Here is a 19,918-nt window from a genome sequence, read left to right as displayed (position 1 = left end):
CAGGGCCTCAGTGCTGCAAGGCAGGAATGCTGACCACTGTGCCACGCTCCTCGTCAGTTTCCAATTCAAAAAAGAATAATAGACACAACGCACGCACTCAACCACAGAGATCACAACCAAAGACTTGCAGAAAAGCCACTTAAAACAACTCTGGATTTTTTATTATTTCAAAATCATTTCATAAATGTACAAAAACACGCCGAGGGTTATAAAACGAATCCCGAAGGAAGAGCTGTGAACTACGAGTTATTTCTCAGTCAGGAACTGATCGCTGCTGGTGGTGAAGCTCCGCGGCGTGTCTTTGGGTCCAGGGTCCAGCAGACTTTCTCAGCATCTCTGCTGTAGCCTTGGTGCACACATTTGTCAGCTAAATCTGTCTCAGCAGAACATGCACACGGAGGTGTTGCTAATCCTCGCATTGTGTGAAAATCTGGAGTCAATTTAATTCCCAACTGGATGTGAAAAACATTTGAAGAGTGCAAAAGATCATCTGGCTGTGTGTGCGCGGTTGACCCTGTCTGTGTGTGGCCTTTGGGCATCTCTTTGGATTTTTTTTTGTCAAGGTTAAGTTTGGTTGCAGTTGAGTTGGTGTGATATTATGATCATTGTGTACTTTGGTCACTGGTGTGGTTTGGTCATCGTATGTGTGGGTCAGAACTGCGGGCTCACTGTGTGGCCTGGGTAGGAGACCCTGTAAGATTGTAGAGGGTGTGGGGGTGTGTCCCAGCCTCAGTGATCGTCTGTGTAGCCTGGGTAGGAGACCCTGTAAGACTGTACAGAGTATGGGGTCGGGTCAATCCTCAGTGATCGGCTGTGTGGCCTGGGTAGGAGACCCTGTAAGACTGTAGAGGATGTAGTGGTATGTCCCAGCTTCAGTGATCGGCTGTGTGGTCTGGGTAGGAGACCCTGTAAGACTGTAGAGGGTGTGGGGTTGTGTCCCAGCTTCAGTGATTGGCTGTGTGGCCTGGGTAGGAGACCCTATAAGACTGTACAGAGTATGGGGTCGGGTCAATCGAGTGTAAGGGTTGGTCCCAGCATCAGTGATCAACTGTGTATCCTGGGGAGGAGACCTTGTTAGACTGTAGAGAGTGTGGGGGTGGGTCCCAGCCTCAGTGATCGGCTGTGTGGCCTGGGGAGGAGACCCTGTAAGACTGTAGAGAGTGTGGGGGAAGAGACCTGGCCTCAGTGATTGGCTCTGTGGCCAGGAGAGGGGTGGGAGCAGCAGGGCAGGCATGTTGGCCAATGGTAAATAGGGGTGCTTGTCTCTGTGCTGCCCTGCAGGGGGCACGGATGGGCTCAGTTGATGATCTGCCGAGGCCGGCCATACCCCGTCATGCCAGCTTGGGACGCCCCCTTGTTGGTGCCCATCTGCAGTCCGATTACACTCTGTCCTTCCTTCAGCTGGTCATCGCTGAAGTCCCGTCGATTCTCCTGGGCTTTCCTGCGTGCAGACAGACCGTTATTGAGGAGTGCTAGATGGGTGTTACTGCGGCTTCTACAAATACAGAGTCTGGGGAAGTTTCATGAAGTGATTGTTCACTGTGGTCTATATTATAATGTAAAGAAATATGGTTATTCTTAAAAGGCCTTTTCTATGCAACTGATTTTTTAAAGCTAGGTTTTCCAAACCTGCAGTAATATTACTGAAACTACTACTGCGAATAATATTGCTATAAATCGTACTACTGTCCTGCTGCCAGTACTGCTGCTACTGTTTATGATACGAGGGGGAGTCACAACTTTCTGCAGCTATTTAGACTGTGGCTGTCGTGCATCTCCCACACCTTCCAGCAAGCTGCAAACGTGCATATCATTCACGCCGGTGTCATTTCTGTGTCCACATCTGGAGTCCCGCAGACATGGCGTCGCGGAAGGGTGGTCTCTTAGGAGGCCATGACTGGGAAAGGCCAGGGGGAAATTTGGCCACCCCTGCTCATTTCGAGAAACACCCTGGGATTTTTAATGACCACAGGGAGTCAGGACCTCGGTTTTACGTCTCATCAGAAGGACGGAGTCTTATTACAGTATAGTGTCCCCGTCACTATACTGGGGCATAAGGACCCACACAGACCGCAGGGTGAGCGCCCCCTATTGGTCCCACTAACACCTTTTCCAGCAGCAGCCTTAGCTTTCCCAGGAGTCTCCCATCCAGGTACTGGCCAGGCTCACGCCTGCTGAGCTCCTGTGGGGCTGCCAGCTGGGAGCTGCAGGGTGACATGGCTGCTGGCTGTAGCATCACTGCCGCAGAGTTCAGTCAGGCGCTCCTGCAGCTCTGTGCCTGGCCTGGGCACTGGGGAAGGGAAGTGGTTTTGCCCCTGGTGTCTCTCCAGCTGAGGCACCCGGAGTGGGGCCAGGCTCTGCTGGGATTCGAGTGGGCGCTGTGTGGTTCTGGCCCAGCTGTGTGAGGCCGTAGCCTGGAGCTACCAGACAACGCACTGGTGCACAAGGGCAGAGCCACCTGCCACTCGAACTCGGGTTCGAGCCGAGCAGGGGGGGGAGGGGTGACTCGTCTGTGGCCATGTCTGAGCGCAGCGCTGGCCAGGGTCACTGGACAACTAAGGGCAGCTGGGAATGATAGTGTGTAGCAGGGAAGGGCTGGTGTGAAGGAAAAATGGCCTCCCGGTGCAGGGTCGTCTTTAAGAGGTCAAAGGTGAGAGGTCACACTCACTTGTGGAACCAGTTGGGGTCGCCGCGGTAGTTGCCGTCGTTCTTGGTGACAGCCAGATTGCCCAGAGCCATCAGGGTCCTCTGGACGGCGGCCAGGTCTTTTCCTGCCGGAGGACAGACAGACAGAGGGGTCGGCGGGTGGCGCTGACAGAGTGGCGATGGCGGGCCCACAGCGCCGCACGCGGTGCCCGGACTGACCTTCCCACAGGTCCACGGTCTGGAATATGTCTGTCTTGACGACGCCGTAGCGCTCGGATGCCTGCAGGAACTGCGACACCTGCTCCATCTGCTTGAAGGCCATGTCTGAGTGCTGGATCTTCTTGATGGGCTTCTGTCCCGGCGCGTACAAGCTGTTGATGAGCTCACTGAGCACCTGGGAGAGACAGACACAGTGAGGCAGGTGCGTGTGCTGTTCAGTGTGTGCGTGTGCTGTTCAGTGTGTGCGCAGGTAGGAGGCAGGTGTGTGTGTGTGTGTATGCTGCACAGTGTGTGTGCAGGCAGGATGCAGGTGTGTGTGTGTGTATGCTGCACAGTGTGTGTGCAGGCAGGAGGCAGGTGTGTGTGTGTGCTGCACAGTATGTGTGTGTGTGCAGGCAGGAGGCAGGTGTGTGTGTGTGCTGCACAGTATGTGTGCAGGCAGGAGGCAGGTGTGTGTGTGCTGCACAGTGTGTGTGTGTGTGCTGCACAGTGTGTGTGTGTGTGCTGCACAGTGTGTGTGCAGGCAGGAGGCAGGTGTGTGTGTGTTGCGCAGTGTGTGTGTGTGCTGCACAGCATGTGTGCAGGCAGGATGCAGGTGTGTGTGTGCTGCACAGCATGTGTGCAGGCAGGATGCAGGTGTGTGTGTGCTGCACAGCATGTGTGCAGGCAGGATGCAGGTGTGTGTGTGCAGGCAGGACGCAGGTGTGTGTGTGCTGCACAGTGGTTGTCACGGTTACTTACACAGCCATCCTTGAGCCACAGCTGGAAGCCGGTCTTGCCGGGCTCGGGGCGGCTCACCCCGGAGCCGCACTGCGCCATGATCCACTCGACCAGCCGCTCCTCCAGGTCCGGGTCGTACTTCTTATCGATCCGGCTCTGGACCTCCCGGCTCAGACCGTAAGCTGGACCTTTATTGGCCATTCCTGGGGCTCCCTGCGGGCAGAGGAGGGGGGGGGGGGGCGCGGGAAGATGGCAAGCGGTCAAGGGCAAGTCGATTTAGGAGCTTCTCTCCTCCGGACGTCACTAGTCTCCAACGCCAGATGAAGTTCGTCCAGTGCGGACAGCGCCCCCTGGTGGCAAATCGGGGCAGGGGATGGCGGCGTTGCCATTCGCCCGGGCGTAGCGCAGTGAGAGGCGTTGATGGGGCGTGCCCGCGCGGCAGTGTTGACACAGCCCTGCTTTTGTGTGCTAATCGGCCGCGCAGGCCCGAGAGAGACCTTTTCCGCCACTGCAACGCAAAGCAGCCCGATCACACCCCGGGGGCGCAGTGCTCCCGTGGTCAAAGTGAGCCGTCAGAGCTGCACCTAGAATCATTCTGCCGCGGGAGACCCAGAAACACCGTGACAGTGCGGGAGGTCCGCGGTCTCGCAGGGTCCCCAGTCCAGACTGGGCCTGTAGGTGCACAGGAGAGGGAGGACTGCGTCTGCAAGGTCGTGCTCAATTCGATTCGCGGCTTTGCGGGTGTCAGATGTTTCGTTTTAAGCTATGCCCGTTTTCAAATGTAGTTTTTAAGATCACTTTATTGGCCCTATACAATTTCTTGCATGAGGAATTTGTCTTTTCGCAGACCCCAGCTTGCTCTCCATGAGACACACAGACAGGGAGAGAGAAGCTGGGGGTCAGAGCGCAGGGGCAGCCATTTATACGGCGCCCCTGGAGCAGCTGGGGTTCAGGGCCTCGCTCAGGGGCCCAACGGAGTAGGATTCCTCTGCCGGCCGCGGGGATTTGAACCGGCAACCTTCCGGCCACAGGCGCAGATCCTCAGCCACAGAGCCCCCGCTCCCCCCCTGGTAGCAGAGATAGTATTGATCCATTGACCTCTGGGCTCAAACAAAAATTCAGACGGGAGCGAAATAATTCTTCCAAGCAGCTCGGGTTTGACACGAAAGACGTGTGGGATTGCACGGCCCGTGTCTCGCCTCGCACGTCCGGCTGGGAAGGCCGATCTCGCCGTGAGGGAGGAATAACGGCTGCGGGCAGCATTAGTAATAGGCAGGCCAGACAGTTTCTGTCTTTTTGGCAGATAACGAGATCGGCGGGTTTTGACGCGGTCTGCAGTGAGGGTTTTAGGAAGGGCTGCAGGTTTGGGACCGCAGCCTGTTTGAAATCGTTCCAGGCTCTGTCGTCTTGAGCGACTTCAGATCGTCTCCTGCTTCAGGGTGCAATGCCAGTGGTGGACATGGGGGCAGGGGGGTCTGTAAGGCAGCATCGTGGTTTTCAGATCATCACTGCGGCGGTATAATCAGGCCGGAACAGAGCAGCCCCTAGTCCTCCCGTGTCCCGATCTCCTCCATCTGTCTCGCCTCGGCGGGGGGCTGGTCCGTCCGGGGGGGGGAGGCACACGTGTATACAAACACACACACACACACATGCACACGCGTGTGAACATGAAGCGAGGCTGGAATACACACGTCAGGCACTGGCATGCATGTCAAAAGAAACGCGCACAGATACACAGCGCGTGTCCCTAGATTTCCATACCACCCGGCCAGCCCCTCTGGAGACTGGGGGGTGGGTGGTCCTGGTTTAGGATCACAGGGATCGGGACACCCCAGGTAGCAATCGGGTCAGGTTTTGCAAGCTATTGCTCTGGGTCCAGGGTAGTCTGCTCCCAGGTTGTGCTTGTGGAGTTGGGGGGATGTGTGTGGGAAGCTATACAGAACCATAGCAGTTCTGTACGAAGACGTGCCTCCATGCTGGTGCACGACCCCACCAAGAGACTGGCGCCCACCTCTTTTTAGTCTGGGAGTCCCACTGCACCAACAGCTTCATCAAGCATCAGATGGAGGACTGACGCAGCTCCCGCTGAGCGTTATTCAGTGGTACACAGTGGGCTATTGTTGTTGTGATGAGCTGGGGAAACGGGCTGACTTTAACCTCCCTCCAAACCCAGAGTTGTGTAAGCCTGGCCCACTGCTCTCTGGGGCAATCCCGATCTCAGTGGGCTAACGGCACGGACCAGATTGGAACCTGCAATCGTCAAGCTGTAGACCTCCACCTGAACTCTGAGAGGAGGCAACTGGGCAGCCTCTCAAAGAGGAGGTGCTGAAGAAATGTTTTTCGGCAGCACAAAGCCCGCGGCGCGCACGCTGACACACTCGTGCAATCGTTTTCACGCCCAACCCTGTGAAACACAAACACCCTCCGTGCCCTTGTCACCTGGTTTGACATCCTGAAGTCCTAAAACACGACACAAGGGCTGCTGGGCCTAGGGGGGTCAAAGGTGAAAGGTTATGAACTGCAATTCAGGACCTGGCATAGCATGGGAGAGTATCCCACCTCCACATCCTGTCAACCCCCCCCCGTCTCATTCTCCCCGTGACGGCGGCAGCAGACGCTAAAGATCTCTATGGAAAACTAGGTGTGTGTTGGTGGACCAGTAGGTGGCGCTCTTCACGGCAATGACCCAGAAGACACTGTCCTGACCGGACTGCTCGATCATTAAAAATCCCCTGGTGTTAACCCAGGTGTCCTGGTTAACTCCCACTTTCCTTCCCTGGGGGAGACAGTGTCTCTCTCCTCCCCCTGACCTGCTGTGTCTCGGGGCTCCTGTCTCACCCAGGTGGAGCTGTGCTCCTCTTGTGTGGAAACTGAGTGGAATTCAATCTTTTTACGACTCCTGCTGGAGAGAAAATCAGCTGGCCACAGGCGCGGAGTTTTACGGTCTGTGGTTCCCTGGTGTTGGGCCGTTCGGATATGACCTTTCTTCCACTCACAGGCCCGCAAATTATCTTGCAGTGAGAGCACAGTAATGCGCCTGTATTGTACAGGTACCGTAGGTCTGCAGGTCACAGATAAGTACGCCTCTGCTCGACACTGACTCATTCATCAGGCTGGGGGAATTTGAATAAAAGACTTGTGAGCCTTGGGACGTTCCGGATCTCTGTATCCGTGTGTTCACTGAGAGGAGAGACAATCGCACGGCCCATGCTACTGGATCCAGAGCTGTGTCTCTGTGGCTTAATGCCTCTTGGTATGGATGTACAGTGTATATTGGTGTCGGCGTGTTTTCCGCTGAACTGCGGCAGCTGCGGCTCTTTCCGCTGCCTGTTTCTTGAGGCGAGGCCCCAGCGTTTCGGTTTTTGCCATTATCTGATGTGACCAGGGCTTGAACTCTCCCCGCCACTCGCTCTCCTCACCCAAACGGAAGGAGTTTCCACGGCGACCGCACAACAGGCCTGACACAACAGCCCTGCTGTGGGAGGAGCGAACAGCGAGTGTGTCTGTGTGTCTGTGTGTCTGTGTGTCTGTGTGTCTGTGTGTCTGTGTGTCTGTGTGTCTGTGATATATGAAACCAGTCCTGTTTCTTCAGCTATTAAACAAATTGATCCTAATTGGCCTCATGGCGCGCGGCAGCAGAGAACAGTGAGAGATTTTGAAGGAGAACAGGCTGTTCTGTCCTTCCCAGTCTCCTGTGCCCTGACTGCACTGCCTGGGCTTCTCCCTGCGGCCATCAGCTCCAAAATTACTTAAGGAAACCCTCCGCCGTTAAGGAAACTGGCCGAGGCCAGTATTTACTTAAGTCAACATCTTCCCATATTGCTTTCAGCACCCTGCAGGGATACTTGCACACAATCAAATTACACCATCAAACGGAAATGGCGGATTTGAAACGGCTCCTTCTGAAGAACAGAAGAGGTTTTATTTAGAAAAGCACTAGCTCTGGCACAGTGAATGCTCAGTTCCTTTACTGTGAACGCTGTCTCTCTGAAGTATCCCAGCATGCTCTGGGCACAGCGCCCACTTCCTGTTCTCCATGAAGCACCTTCCTGTTGTGGTTGCTGTCTTCAAACCGTGTGCAACAGCCCGGAACTGCACAGGCACACCCTGAATACCTCAGCAGCTCAGGCTGTTACTGCTTCAGCCCTCGTCTCCCTGACCGCGGCAGGACAGCACAGCCCAGCAGTCGCCATGGTGACCTGCCCTTGGGAGTGAAAGACATCACCGCCAGCAGGCTTCAGGGTTTGCCCAGATGTTCAGAAGGTCAGCCAGGAGAGTTTGGCAACAGGGCCGTATGGACAGGGGGGACCGAGATGAACCTTTGCAAAAAAAAGTGTGTAGAAACGTCCAGTCTGCTTAGGCAGAAGGAAATGCTTCCATACTCTATTGAGTGAGGCGTTGCCCTGCGGCTCAGCTATGAGCCTGTCCCATGCCCAAGGCAACCCAGAAGTTCACGGGGAACAAAAATGGAAAATCTGGGACTAGCCAAGCCAATCTCCAGATATGAATCCAACCGAGGGGCATTTTACAAGCTGGGGAAAAAATTGGCGTTGGAACAGCCCGCAAGTAGCCAAGAACTGAAATGTCATTTGAGCGGGGTATGGGAGATGATTTCACACAGCGTGTGGTGAGCTCAATGGGTCGCAGGCTTGCGGGTATGGCCTCAGAGGGATATGCAAGCCAAATAATGACTTCTCATCTCAAACTGAAAGTGCTTAAAGTGAATGTGTCCCAATATTCTTGGTCATTTGCAATGACTGGTTTGAAGTGGGGTTTTTCCCAATATAATCACATGTAAGGAATTTCCAACATATGATGTATATTCCATTGCTCAGGATCACACCTTGATGGGAGAACAATGTTTTTCAGGGGGCCCTATCTTTCTGAAGCTCCACAAATGTGAAGAGACTGGGGGAGCTGGGTGAGTTTGGGGGGGGGGGTCTCTAGCCCCAGTCCACCAGGTTTAATAGGTAACTATGAAATCAACAACTTCTAAAGACCTGGATCAAGGGCAACGCCAACAGTTCTGACTTCATGCAGATACTCCTGCTCGTCACTGTGCAATAGTTTAAAACCGACCTCCGGTGTCTTTAATACTAGAGCAAAAATCAGACCAATCAAATCAAGCCTCTTATTAAGTCAATTAAGGGTTTGATTGGGGCACCTTCTGTGTGGAATCCGCACGTTCTCAGGCTGTTTTGCCAGGTGTCCCAGTTTTCTCCCAAGAGCCAAAGACTTGATCTTGGTTAATCGGCATCTCGGAAATTGGCTGCGGCGGCCATCGTCTACAGAGCTGGCCCCCAGCTCACCACGACAAGCGCTTACTGAATACTGAGGACGGCTGAGTGCAGCCATTCATTATTCTGTGATCTGTTTATTACACCCGCCTAATTTGGAAATCAACAGTTTCTTAAGACGTGGGTCTCCGGCATGGGCCTCCTTCACCATGCTCCGAGAGACGTGCCCGCCCGTTCTTTTAACAGACTCCAGTCCGCGCAGTCCCCTCACAGGTCAGTCTGTCCCCTGCAGAGGACTGACCGCCTGCTGGAGCCACTGTGCTGTGAAAGAGCCCTCCCTACCTTGCCCTCCTCGAGCAGGGCCCTGCTAGTACCATCCGCGAGGTCTCAGCCTGCACTGTTTCTAGATTTTAAAAGCACTTTCTCTTTACCTTCCCGTTCTGGCCTGACTCTTCTGCTGGATTGTAGCAGTTATTGTATGTTACTGTGCCAATCTCACCCTGCTGTCCTGTCGCCTCTTCGCCCTTGAGTCTAGTACTGCTAGTCTGTGGGCTATAACAGCCCTCCGTTGCTCCAGTACTGTTCTGCTCCTCTCTAACAGGAAGGTCCTGCTGTCCCGACGGTTCTTCGTCCCTGCTGTCCAGTGTGATGCCTGGCCTGGACTGGCCTAGCAGAACCAGGGCGAAGGGGGGGGGGCAAGAAATGGGACATGAGGAAGACCAGGCCGAAAATGAGGAAGAGGAGCCTGCCCGGGCCTTGCGGGCTTGGAGGTCTGCTTCTGCCTGGGCTTTCAGCTGCGTTCGCCCCCCTCCTCCTCCTCCTCCTCCTCCGCCGAGGCCCTGAGCGCCCCCTGCTGGACCGTGAGAGACTCGTGAGTAGCAGGCAAGAGTTCAGGCTTTTCAGCGGCTTGACCAGCTGGAGGGTGAAGGCTGCCCTGTTCTTCGCCTTGTGCGTCTCTAGCTCCTGTCCCCGCAGGGAGACGTCGAACAGCCCAGAACCAAGAAGTTTACAGCTGCTCACACGTCCTCCTTAATTCAATAGAGAGCCGGCTGAAACTAATCAATCCAACTTGGTAGGAGACAGAGCCACTTAAACGACTGTGCGCCACACTTTCTGAATGATACACTGAGTAACGAGTGACACTTAAAGACTTGCTGATTAATTGAGTGACACACAGCCTGACTGGCACTCTAACAGAATGACTAATGCAGTGACTGACACCGAGATTAACGCAACACTGGTACAAAATCCGGGAAACACTGGGGGCTCGGACACCCAGCTGAGACCGGGAACTGTCCCGCACTCGGCGGTGAAACAGGGCAGAATCCGAAGCCGAGAGGGAAATGATTTCGCAGGAGGGCGGGAAACACTTCCTTCCACACAGCTGAGGGTTATCTTATCAGCAGCAGGATTTGAAGCCGCTTTTCATAACAGATGAAATTTTCGGTTCACTTAGCTACTAAACTACACAATGAGCTAGGTTCAAGAGATGGCATCTGCTCGTTTGAAGCCTTTCTTAAGCTCCTATGAAAAACGTTCTTAATTTGTCCTCTTCTAATACGCTTTTAACTTTCCAACTTTTCCATGATGTCATTTGTTTTTCTTACTGTGAAAAACCTCTAATGAACTCATCTGCTGCTACTGCTACTCATACTGCAACTACTGCTACTAATATTGCCACTAATACTGCAAAATCTGCAGCTAATACTGCTACTACTGCTACTACTGCTGCCAATATACTGCAACTACCGCTACTAATACTGCAACTTCTAGTACTTACTGTATACTGTAAATACTGTAGATAATACTGCAACTACCGCTACTAATACTGCAACTTCTAGTACTAATACTGCAGCTACTGCTACTAACACTGCAACTCCTGCTACTATTGCTGCTAATAAATTGCAACTACCGCTAATACTGATACTCTTACTAGTAACTCTAGTGTTACTAATATTGTTGCTTCTGCTACTAATACTACTACTGCAGATAGCTACTACTGCTGCTAATATTAAAGCTACTGCTGCCAATACGACTGCTGATCTAGCTGCTTCTGCTGAGACCCCAGTACCTGTAAAGCGCTTTGAGTGGCGTGTCCAGAAAAGCGCTATATAAGTGTAAGCAATTATTAATTATTATTACAGCTGCTCTTGTTGTTGCTACTACAGCTGTGGCTATTGCCCCTACTGCTTTTGTTGCTACTCAAGCTGACACTGCTGCAGCTACTGATCCTACTGCCAGGATGGCTACAGCTACTTCTAATACTGCCACTAATGTACTACTATCACATCTAATACTGCCACTAGTCTTACTAAAGCTGCTTCTCCTTGTATTACAGCTGTTACTGCAACGAAGGCAGCAACACCGCTTGAAATTCTTGCAGTTGCTTCTAGCTCTGTTGCTTTCGGCCACTGTGACTGCTGCTAGGACACCGTTAACGCTGCAGCAGGTTGGGAGCTCACAGTGCTCTAATTAACATGGCACAGCTTCAGCCCCAATCCTGCCCCTGTAACTTGACCCCTACCTGCAGCAGTAGCAGTACAGCAGTGTCTGCGTAGGTCACGCCCTGCAGCAGCACAGGGGTGTCTGACAACCCCCCCTCGTTGGGCAAAAGCGTAAACAAGCTGCAGGTCCTTACATGCCCGAGAAAGGTGGCGAATTCAGACGGCTAGGTGAGGAATTCGTAAGTCATCAGAGCATAGTTTTCTTTTTCCGCTGAGGTCTAGCACCAGGCTGGGCCCGTGTAGCGTGACTGTCCCTGTACAGTGGACACGCCCATCTGAGGCTTACTGTGTGAGGCCCTTGGTCACCCACCCCCTACACACGCAGGCAAATCTTGCTTTTGATTTTTGGGTCCTGCGCTGTCAAGGCCTGAAGCTGATTCAGAAATCGCCCCCGCCCCCCCCGCTCCCCCCGGTTTCAAAAACCGGATTCTCGGCTTCACGACGAAAGCGAAACTTTGTTTTCTTGTCTCTCTGCGGAATTTCCCCAGAATACGGATATTAAAAGGAAAAATATGTCACTGTGCCCACATAAACCTCCACGGCAGCAATCCCCACAGACTCACAGCGCCTTCAACACTCCCAGCACCGCCTCACGGGAACCAGACAACGCCTCTGGAATCTCTCCGCACAAAATCTGGCTGGGGACATTCAAACTTCCTCACAGTTGGGAATTTTCCCTTTCTTCTCCGTAGCCGGAGTGACGCAGACCTAGCGGGGATTTTTTATCAGGGCCGGCCAGAGTGGCGGTCGGACCGTCACAGCTCTGTAACCACTCCATACGCAGCAGAGCAGAACCAGCAGGAAGGGCCTGGGTCCGATTTTGGCCGCGGAGCGGAAAACACAAAAAAGGGAGCAACTGGTTCTCCTTCTTTCTCCCCGGAGCGGATCCTGTCCCCTGACTCCACCCTCTCCCTCTGCTGCGTGAGCACTGCACCCCTGCCCAGTCGAGGAGCCCTGAGCAAACGATCCAGGCTGACCAGCCGATCCGTGGCTGGAGCCGTGACCCCCTGTCCCTCCACACGCCTTCTTCACGGGCAAGCTCGCTGGGCTCCGGTAAGCCACTGTGATGCCACCCGATCTCCGCGCTCTCGGCCGCGCTGACGGGCAGAGGAGCAGGGCCCGGGGCAGGCGGCTACACTGGCAGCGCGGACAGATCCCGCGGGACAAAGGGACCCCATTCAGAGCGGCTCTTTCGTCGGCCGGAGGAGCAGAGACACCCCCCCCGGGCACCAAACAGTGATCCGCTGGTGCGCACGCTCCCGTCCTCCCCAGACACCCCGGAATTGCACAATCCTCGTGGTATCAGCACAAACCCATCCCTCCCCGAACTATCCCGGTGAGGACCACAGAGACACCCCCAAAAGAATGTACCATCCCAGTGAGGACCACAAAGACACCCCAGAAATGTGGGACGCCGCTCGTGATATCCACAAGGACACCCCAGAAGCTCGTGATATCCACAGAGACACCCCAGGAGCTCGTGATATCCGCAGAGACACCCCAGAAGTACATGATGCTTGTAATATCCACAGGGATGCCCCAGAAACACACGACGCTCGTGATATCCACAGGGACACCCCAGAAACACACGACACCCGTGATATCCACAGAGATGCCCCTAAAACACAGCTCACCTGCCCCTCCCCGCACACCCCCCCCTCCCGCCCCCCCACCCCCGTCCGAGGACCACAGCGACGCCCCAGAAACGCACTTACTTGTCTCGGAGTTTGCGGGGTCCCGGCTGAGGCGGTGACAGAAGACGGGATCCTGATTGTGCCTGGAGTGGGAGATGTGTTTGTGTACTTTCCTCTCGCTCTGCTCCCTCTGGAGTGCAAAGTCCTCTCGGACAGCTTGCTGGTTTAAAAAGAAGCCCAACTCCGCAATGACTTCACTCCCCCTCCCCGGAGCAGCAGCAGAGAGAGAGAGAGGAAACAGCCGCCTTAAAAGGGCATGGCCTTCTCTCTCGCTCCCACCCCTTTCGCTCGCTCTCTTTTTTTGTTAAAACCACCTCCTTATTTGGGAAGAGCAGCAGGCAGAGAAGGAGAGGGATTGGAGCCAAAGGGCTTGGTTTGGTCAGCTCCAGGAATTCTCCAAATACCTCCTTCAGTAGCGCCAGAGGCGGAGAGAGAGGGACGAGGAGGAGAGAGAGAGGCAGCAGGGACGGGGGGAAAGGGGGGATGTTGGAAGGGAGAGGGGTGGACTGGAGGGGTGAAGATGGTTTAGGGATGGAGGCAGGCCTTTTATGTCCAGGATGTGTGGAGATGGAGCTGTGAGCGAGCTTATGCGACTGTGTGTGTGTGTGTGTGTGTGTGTGTGTGTGTGTGCTCCTCCTTCTGTGTGTGTTTTTTTGTGCGAGTGTGCACTAGGGTGCTCATCCTTCTGTGTGTGAGTGTGCACGAGTGTGCTCAGCCTTCTGTGTGTGAGTGTGCACGAGTGTGCTCATCCTTCTGTGTGCGAGTGTGAACGAGTGCGCTCATCCTTCTGTGCGTGTTTGTGTGCGAGTGTGCACGAGTGCGCTCATCCTTCTGTGCGTGTTTGTGTGCGAGTGTGCACGAGTGCGCTCATCCTTCTGTGTGTGTTTGTGTGCGAGTGTGCACGAATGCGCTCATCCTTCTGTGTGTGTGTGCGAGTGTGCACGAGTGCGCTCATCCTTCTGTGTATGTTTGTGTGCGAGTGTGCACGAGTGCTCTCATCCTTCTGTGTATGTTTGTGTGCGAGTATACACGAGTGCGCTCATCCTTCTCTGTGTGTTTGTGTGCGAGTGTGCACGAGTGCGCTCATCCTTCTGTGTGTGTTTGTGTGCGAGTGAGCTCATTCTTCTGTGTGGGTGACTGGATCTCTTAGAGTACCTTCCACACTGTGTATTTAATTTTGTATGATTACTGGGGCTGGTACTGTCATCAGGGGTCTGTGCAGCACCATATTAGTGCAAAGAGCTGAGAGTGATGTCTCTGACCCCTTCGCCCTTCTCTTCTCGTCTCCTCTCCTTCTCATCCACCTCCCCCTCTCCTCTCTCTCTCATCCCTCCTTCTCTCTCCTTCTCTCGACTGCTCTCTCTCTCTCTCCCTTCCTTTTGTCCTTGTTCTCTCTCTGTTTTCTGTGTTCAGTTCTGGTTTCCTCTCCTGCAGTTTTATTGCTGCGCCAATTCTGGTTTCCTCTCTTGCAGTTTTATTGCTGCGCCGAGGCTTGACATCAGAGCTGGGCTGCAGGAAGGGTGATGCAGTACTGCCTGTGCGCTGATAGGAGGGTGAGGCGTGGCAGTGGAGCGGCCCGGTGACGATTTTATCTTGTGTTGGGTCAGGCTGTGGACGTGCCCGCTGTGCCAGCGTTGGCTTTCTAAGCTGGAAATGTGCTCGCCAGCTTTCAGAAACTGTTTGTCAGACGTCAAAGTCTCCCTGCGGTATTTTTCTTCTTGTTTTTTCTCTCTTTCACCTGAATTCCCCCTCCTGTCCTTTCACAGTCACCCATCAGCCGTCTCGATCTCCCTCGCTCCTTTGCATGGTGGGAAGGCTAGCTCGATGACCTCATGCAGCCCTTCCTGACCCCCTGCACGATGACATCATCCATCCGCGTCAGAGTGATTACCTCACACGGGCCCCGCCCCTACATCCCTCATCACACAGAAGAACGCAGGGCGCATTCCAGAGGAGGTAGACCGCAACCACAGCTCGCTGGCATTTATTGCCTAGTGATTATTCTGTGAGCTGTCGCCCTTCACTTCCAGTCTCTCCGTGTGGCCAGACATAACCACAGATATCCCTCGAAGGTGAAGATTCCTCACTCGCAAATGAAGCTGCCAGGACTTTCCATGTAAAAGCCCACCTGTGAAAGTGTCCCACAAAAATCTATCCCAATACTTTCCCCACATATAGTAGTTTAGAAAAGTTTAGTAATGATAAATAGAACAATTATACCTGTTTATGATACTTATTACCTAGTTAATACAGAGAACTCTTGAATTATAACTCTACAGAGCAAGTCTATAATGCAGCAGCCTAGGAAGTGATCTCCTGTTACAGCCCGAGGGACAGACAGTGAGCCTGTCTCACATTTGTGTTTTATGTGATGTACTGCAAGTGTCCAATAATATGTTTGTACTGCAGATGTCTGTAAATGTTGTGATCATTGTATCTGCTTTGGCAACAACCCTGAAATTCATCAATCATGCCAAGAAAACTCGTAGGATCTGAATTGGAATGGACAGAGTGTGAGAGAGAGGGTGGGCAGACGGACAGACAGAGTGACCCTTCAGTCCTCTCCTGCAGGACTGCTCCTGTGTCACTGCCTGCCTGTGGTACACTAAGTTACCTGCAGAGCCAGCCTGCGTGTATCTCAGAGCTCTTTCAAATTGAATTGGAATTGGGTAGTGAAAGATGCTGCTTAGGATCCAGTTTCTAATGTGCTCTGTGTTCCTCTGAATGGAGGAGTTTGTTGTGGTGAAAACGTGTTCATACAGTATGCTGGAAAATGTCCCGAGATCTGCATGCTTCTTTGTAGTGAAAGTTTGCAAAATGTTTATGTGGAAAACTAGGGTTGGGCGTGTAAGAAGAGTTACAAAGCCCAGCCTGCTTGAAAGTTAGTAGCTAACTGTCCAGACGGTCCCATCCAGCTGTGTTTCGAATAAGCCCCTTTGCAGGATGTTGGATTGAGCCCCATGTGCCTCACGTTAAGACACACTTCCCCCATAGTTCCCAGCTGTGTCCCCTGCTTCCTGTTTTGCTGGAGAAACAACAAAGTTCTGCTGATTTGTGTTCATTCAAAATTCATGCAAAATGAATTCCCTGTGAAAAATCCATCCGCTTAACTGTTTTTATCCTGTCTGGATTCACAATAATGCTCTTTGTTTTCTATAGTGCCTTTCACAGTGCGTCATCTCAAGGCACTGCAATTAAACAAGAGACTGGTATACACACCTTAACAGCGTGACCGGTGTTAAAGAGGCTGCTTAACGCAGCCTGCGCTGATAGAGATCTGCGGCAGCTGTCTCTCTCAAGGGCAGTATTGTTCTCTGCTCTGAGATACATGCAGGCTGGTTCTGCAGGTAACTTACCGCTGGCAGTCAGTGACAGATGAGCTGTCCTGCAGGAGTTGAAGAGTAGCTCTGCCAGCAGCCAGCAGCCATATCAATTCAATTCAATTCCATTTATTTTTACATAGCGCCTTTCAGAACAAGGTTGCCCCAGCTGGCAGCCCCACAGGAGCTCAGCAGTGTGAGCCTGGTCAGTACCTGGATGGGAGACTCCTGGGAAAGCTGGGGCTGCTGCTGAAAGAGGTGTTAGTGGGGCCAGTAGGGGGCGCTCACCCTGCGGTCTGTGTGGGTCCTAATGCCCCAGTACAGTGACGGGGACACTATACTGTAAAAAGGCGCCGTCCTTCAGATGAGACGTCCTGACTCTCTGTGGTCATTAAAAATCCCAGGGTGTTTCTCGAAAAGAGTAGGGGTGTAACGGCTCTCAGTGGGGAGGAGAGCAGAGTGATGAAGCCAGTTCAGAGATGGGGATTATTAGGAGGCCATGACTGGGTAAAGACCAGGGGGAAATTTGGCCAGGACACCAGGGTAACGGGGATCCCCATGACCTGTATAGAGCTTTGAGCGGACTGTCCAGAAAAACGCCATACGAGTGTAATGAAAGGATTATTATGAAACTGGCAGGATGGATGTAAATGCCTGGGCTAGACCACAGAACGAGCTTGAGCCTAACTGTGGCATTAACACATACAGTCCAACCCCTTCTCCAAGTCATGGAGCTGCTGCAGACGCCCTGTCAGGAACTGAGGGGACGAGCTTCCCGTCCCCTGCTTCCTACAGTCGCATTGCGAGAGTCTCCTGGAAAGACACAGAAAGCTGGCCCGAGACACAGCTGGCTGGCTGCTCAGTGACAACACACCGGGTTCAAACACGCGCTCTGATCAAATCCCCTTGGCGCCACAGACAACCGATACTTGTTACATCACGCCCCCAGAGAACTCACCCCCCCCCCCCTTCATCAACTCCTTCACATTCCAGTGCAGTTTCCAATTAACTAATCAGACACACCTTCTCCCACCTGCCTACGTCAACCAGCCTGACACACCACTCCTTGCTCAGTATTGGGTTTCACCCGGCTAGAGCTGCGTTGTTCTCTGTTTCAAATCCAAAATGAAAATAAGGTTCCATGATAATAGATGGAATAAAACTCAATGTGAGTAGAGCTGTTGTGTGTCCATGGTGTGTGCAATATGTACAAGTAGTGTGGTTTTGCTGAATACAGTGAAACTGTGTCCATGTAGCCATTACAAGTGATTTCCTGAAGGAGCTGCAGGTTGGCTGTTCAGCAGTCTTACTGCCTGGAGGTAGAAGCTGTTCCGTAGTCTGTTGGTTTCACAAGATTTCTAGGCTCCTGGCTTTGTCTCTGACTTCATCTTCTGGATCTCCACTTGGTGGTCGTGGAGGTACTGGTTTTTGACCCTGGCCTGACCTCCTGACCCACGTGTTTTTGGATAAACTCCTGCCGGTACTTTTGAGTTCAGAGGTTTCTGCTCAGGGTCCTTCTTCCTCACCATAACAGCTTTCTCTGCGCCATTGTGTCTGTGCTCAGTCACAATGAGCTCACACTTTCACTGTGCTTGGTGACAGCACAGTGGGATCACTCCCGCGCTCTGACGGCCTGTCGATCCCCTTGACAGGACAAACAAGCGATCCTGGTGAAACGGTTGTTTAGGGTGGTTGTACTAATGGCTGTACGCAGTGCGTTTTTTTTTTCTTCCTGCTCTTTTGCCCACCTCAGAAGGGTTAGGATCTCCTTTGGCACATCGACGTTGAAACTCTGTTGTGTTGCGACGGATCGAAACACCGCAGTTTCATTAGTATATTGCAACATGGTGGTGCTGTGCCAGATTGAAAGATGGTGCTGTTGTGGCACATTGACCTGCTGTTTTGCTGTGGCTCTGTGACACAGTGTTGTATTTTGGGCACTTTGGTATGATGTTGTGTTGTGACACATTGAAACACCCTGTTGTTTTGCGGTTTTGCTCATCATGTTACACAACAGGCATTTCTGCTCTGACATTAGTCAAGAGAGGAGTGGACAGAAACAGTGCAGTGCATTCTGGGTCTGAAGGGAGTGTCTTCCACCGACAGGCTACAGGAACCGAATCTCTTTAGTCTTGAGCAGATATAACTACAAGATGGCTTCATCTGAGTGTTCAAAATCCTCAAAGTTAGTCCGGTGTACTTCTTCAGAACCAACAGCGAAACATGCCACCAGAGAACACCAGTGGAGATGCATGGAAGTACATTTAAGACCAAGGACAGGAGGCCCTTCTTTACACAAAGGGTGGTGGGAGTGGGGAACAACCTACGTACCCCACCATGAGGTTGAAGCTGGCCTCTTTCAACAAACAGCTGGAAGAGATCCTCAGACCAGTGAGCTGCTATACAAGACATGTATTAATCGTTTGGCTCTTTTCTTATGCACTTAGGACACAGCGCTGGTGTCCCCGTCTGTGCTTGCGGTGCCCTGAGGCTGGAAGCGAGTGTACTGACGGGGAAATCGCAGGGGAATGTGCGGAATGTCTGTGTTTATCCCAGCTTATCGCTCGTTCCTTCCCCGTTGCCAGACAGAGCTGAGACGCTACAGCCCCTCGCCGTGGGCTCTGAAGGGCTCTGAAGTTTCCATAACGCGGTAAAACAAACAAAAACAAAAGACCCCGAACGAATATACTGCTCCTTCCTCGGGTCCGTACCAAAAGGCGAGCAAATACTGCCTGTTCTTTTGTTTGCTGTGCAAAGCTCAGTCACTTCTCAGGCACGGGCAGGGTGCCTTGCACAAAATAAACATTCGACTGATTTCCAAAAAAAGCGTAAAGAGGCGGATACGTGTACAAACAGACGAGCGGGGAGCCACAGCGGGTGATGTCATCGATGCGTATGCGCCGCGCTTTGTCTCACGGACGAGCAAGCGCTCGAGACACGGAGCTGCCCCAGACTCGGATCCGGGTTCCAGCTGGGCTCCCGCTGGAGCTGCGAGGTCCTGTCGGCGTTTCTGCCCCGTCTGGGCTGACAGCCGCGAGCAGAGCGCCCCCTTGACCAGCCCCAGGTGTTACAGCTGTTCTGTGTGACTGTAATAAAGACGGAATGGTAAACCACACAGCCGCAGAAATAAGGAGGGTCACTCCGGGTCTGAAACAGAAGTGTCAGCCTGCTCATTCTGCGCTATAGTTTTGTTACAATGATCGTTGTGAAACGTATTAGCAGATGATATTACTATACTATTATATATAATATGTGTAATATTATATACAACTGCATATTAAGCAATCGCTTATCCCCGTAGTTCAACCCAACTCATTCTCATGGACAATAAACACTGACGCTCTGTCCGAGCTCAACCTGCAGCTCAACAAGCAGCACTTATTTCTCTTAGTAAAACAGGAAATAGTCTTACACGAATCCACCTGCAGGACTTAACCAACTTTCACAGTGTTGGTAGATAGTGTTCACTGGTTCGTTCGTTGAAGGATCTCAAACAACCGTTTGCAAGAGGCCAGGGTATCTCTTCAACAACTTGCCTGGGCTTGTTCACCTCTCCCACCGGCCTTACTGTAAAGAAA

General features: G+C 52.8%; 1 protein-coding gene and 2 long non-coding RNA genes across 4 annotated transcripts; 2 read left to right on the top strand and 1 right to left on the bottom strand.

Annotated features, from left to right (window-relative positions):
- Positions 1-139: 139 nt before the first annotated feature.
- Positions 140-13,228, bottom strand: tagln (transgelin). 2 transcript variants are annotated; one of them, XM_088618956.1, is made up of 6 exons: positions 13,042-13,228; positions 6,025-6,073; positions 3,607-3,798; positions 2,866-3,040; positions 2,669-2,771; positions 140-1,441 (listed from the first exon to the last, which is right to left on the bottom strand). In XM_088618956.1, the coding sequence occupies exons 2-6, from the start codon at positions 6,034-6,036 to the stop codon at positions 1,297-1,299; spliced, it is 627 nt and encodes a 208-aa protein (XP_088475082.1). In that variant the 5' UTR covers positions 6,037-6,073; positions 13,042-13,228; the 3' UTR covers positions 140-1,296. The 2 variants fall into 2 exon arrangements, with proteins under 2 accessions (XP_088475082.1, XP_088475083.1); XM_088618957.1 differs by lacking the exon at positions 6,025-6,073 and having other exon boundaries at positions 13,042-13,226.
- LOC148640938 (uncharacterized) lies at positions 3,094-3,599 on the top strand. Its single transcript, XR_015929941.1, has 3 exons — positions 3,094-3,271; positions 3,315-3,336; positions 3,461-3,599. It is a non-coding gene; the product is annotated as an uncharacterized LOC148640938 (long non-coding RNA).
- LOC148640936 (uncharacterized) lies at positions 7,871-19,556 on the top strand. The gene is made up of 3 exons (XR_015929940.1): positions 7,871-9,693; positions 14,787-17,444; positions 17,695-19,556. It is a non-coding gene; the product is annotated as an uncharacterized LOC148640936 (long non-coding RNA).
- Positions 19,557-19,918: the final 362 nt, after the last annotated feature.

Source organism: Lepisosteus platostomus, chromosome 25 (genome assembly GCF_059453375.1).
Source record: "Lepisosteus platostomus isolate fLepPlt1 chromosome 25, fLepPlt1.hap1, whole genome shotgun sequence".
NCBI classification, from domain to species: domain Eukaryota; kingdom Metazoa; phylum Chordata; class Actinopteri; order Semionotiformes; family Lepisosteidae; genus Lepisosteus; species Lepisosteus platostomus.
The sequence above is the reverse complement of the archived record's forward strand: the minus strand, read 5'-3'. Positions and strand labels throughout refer to the sequence as shown.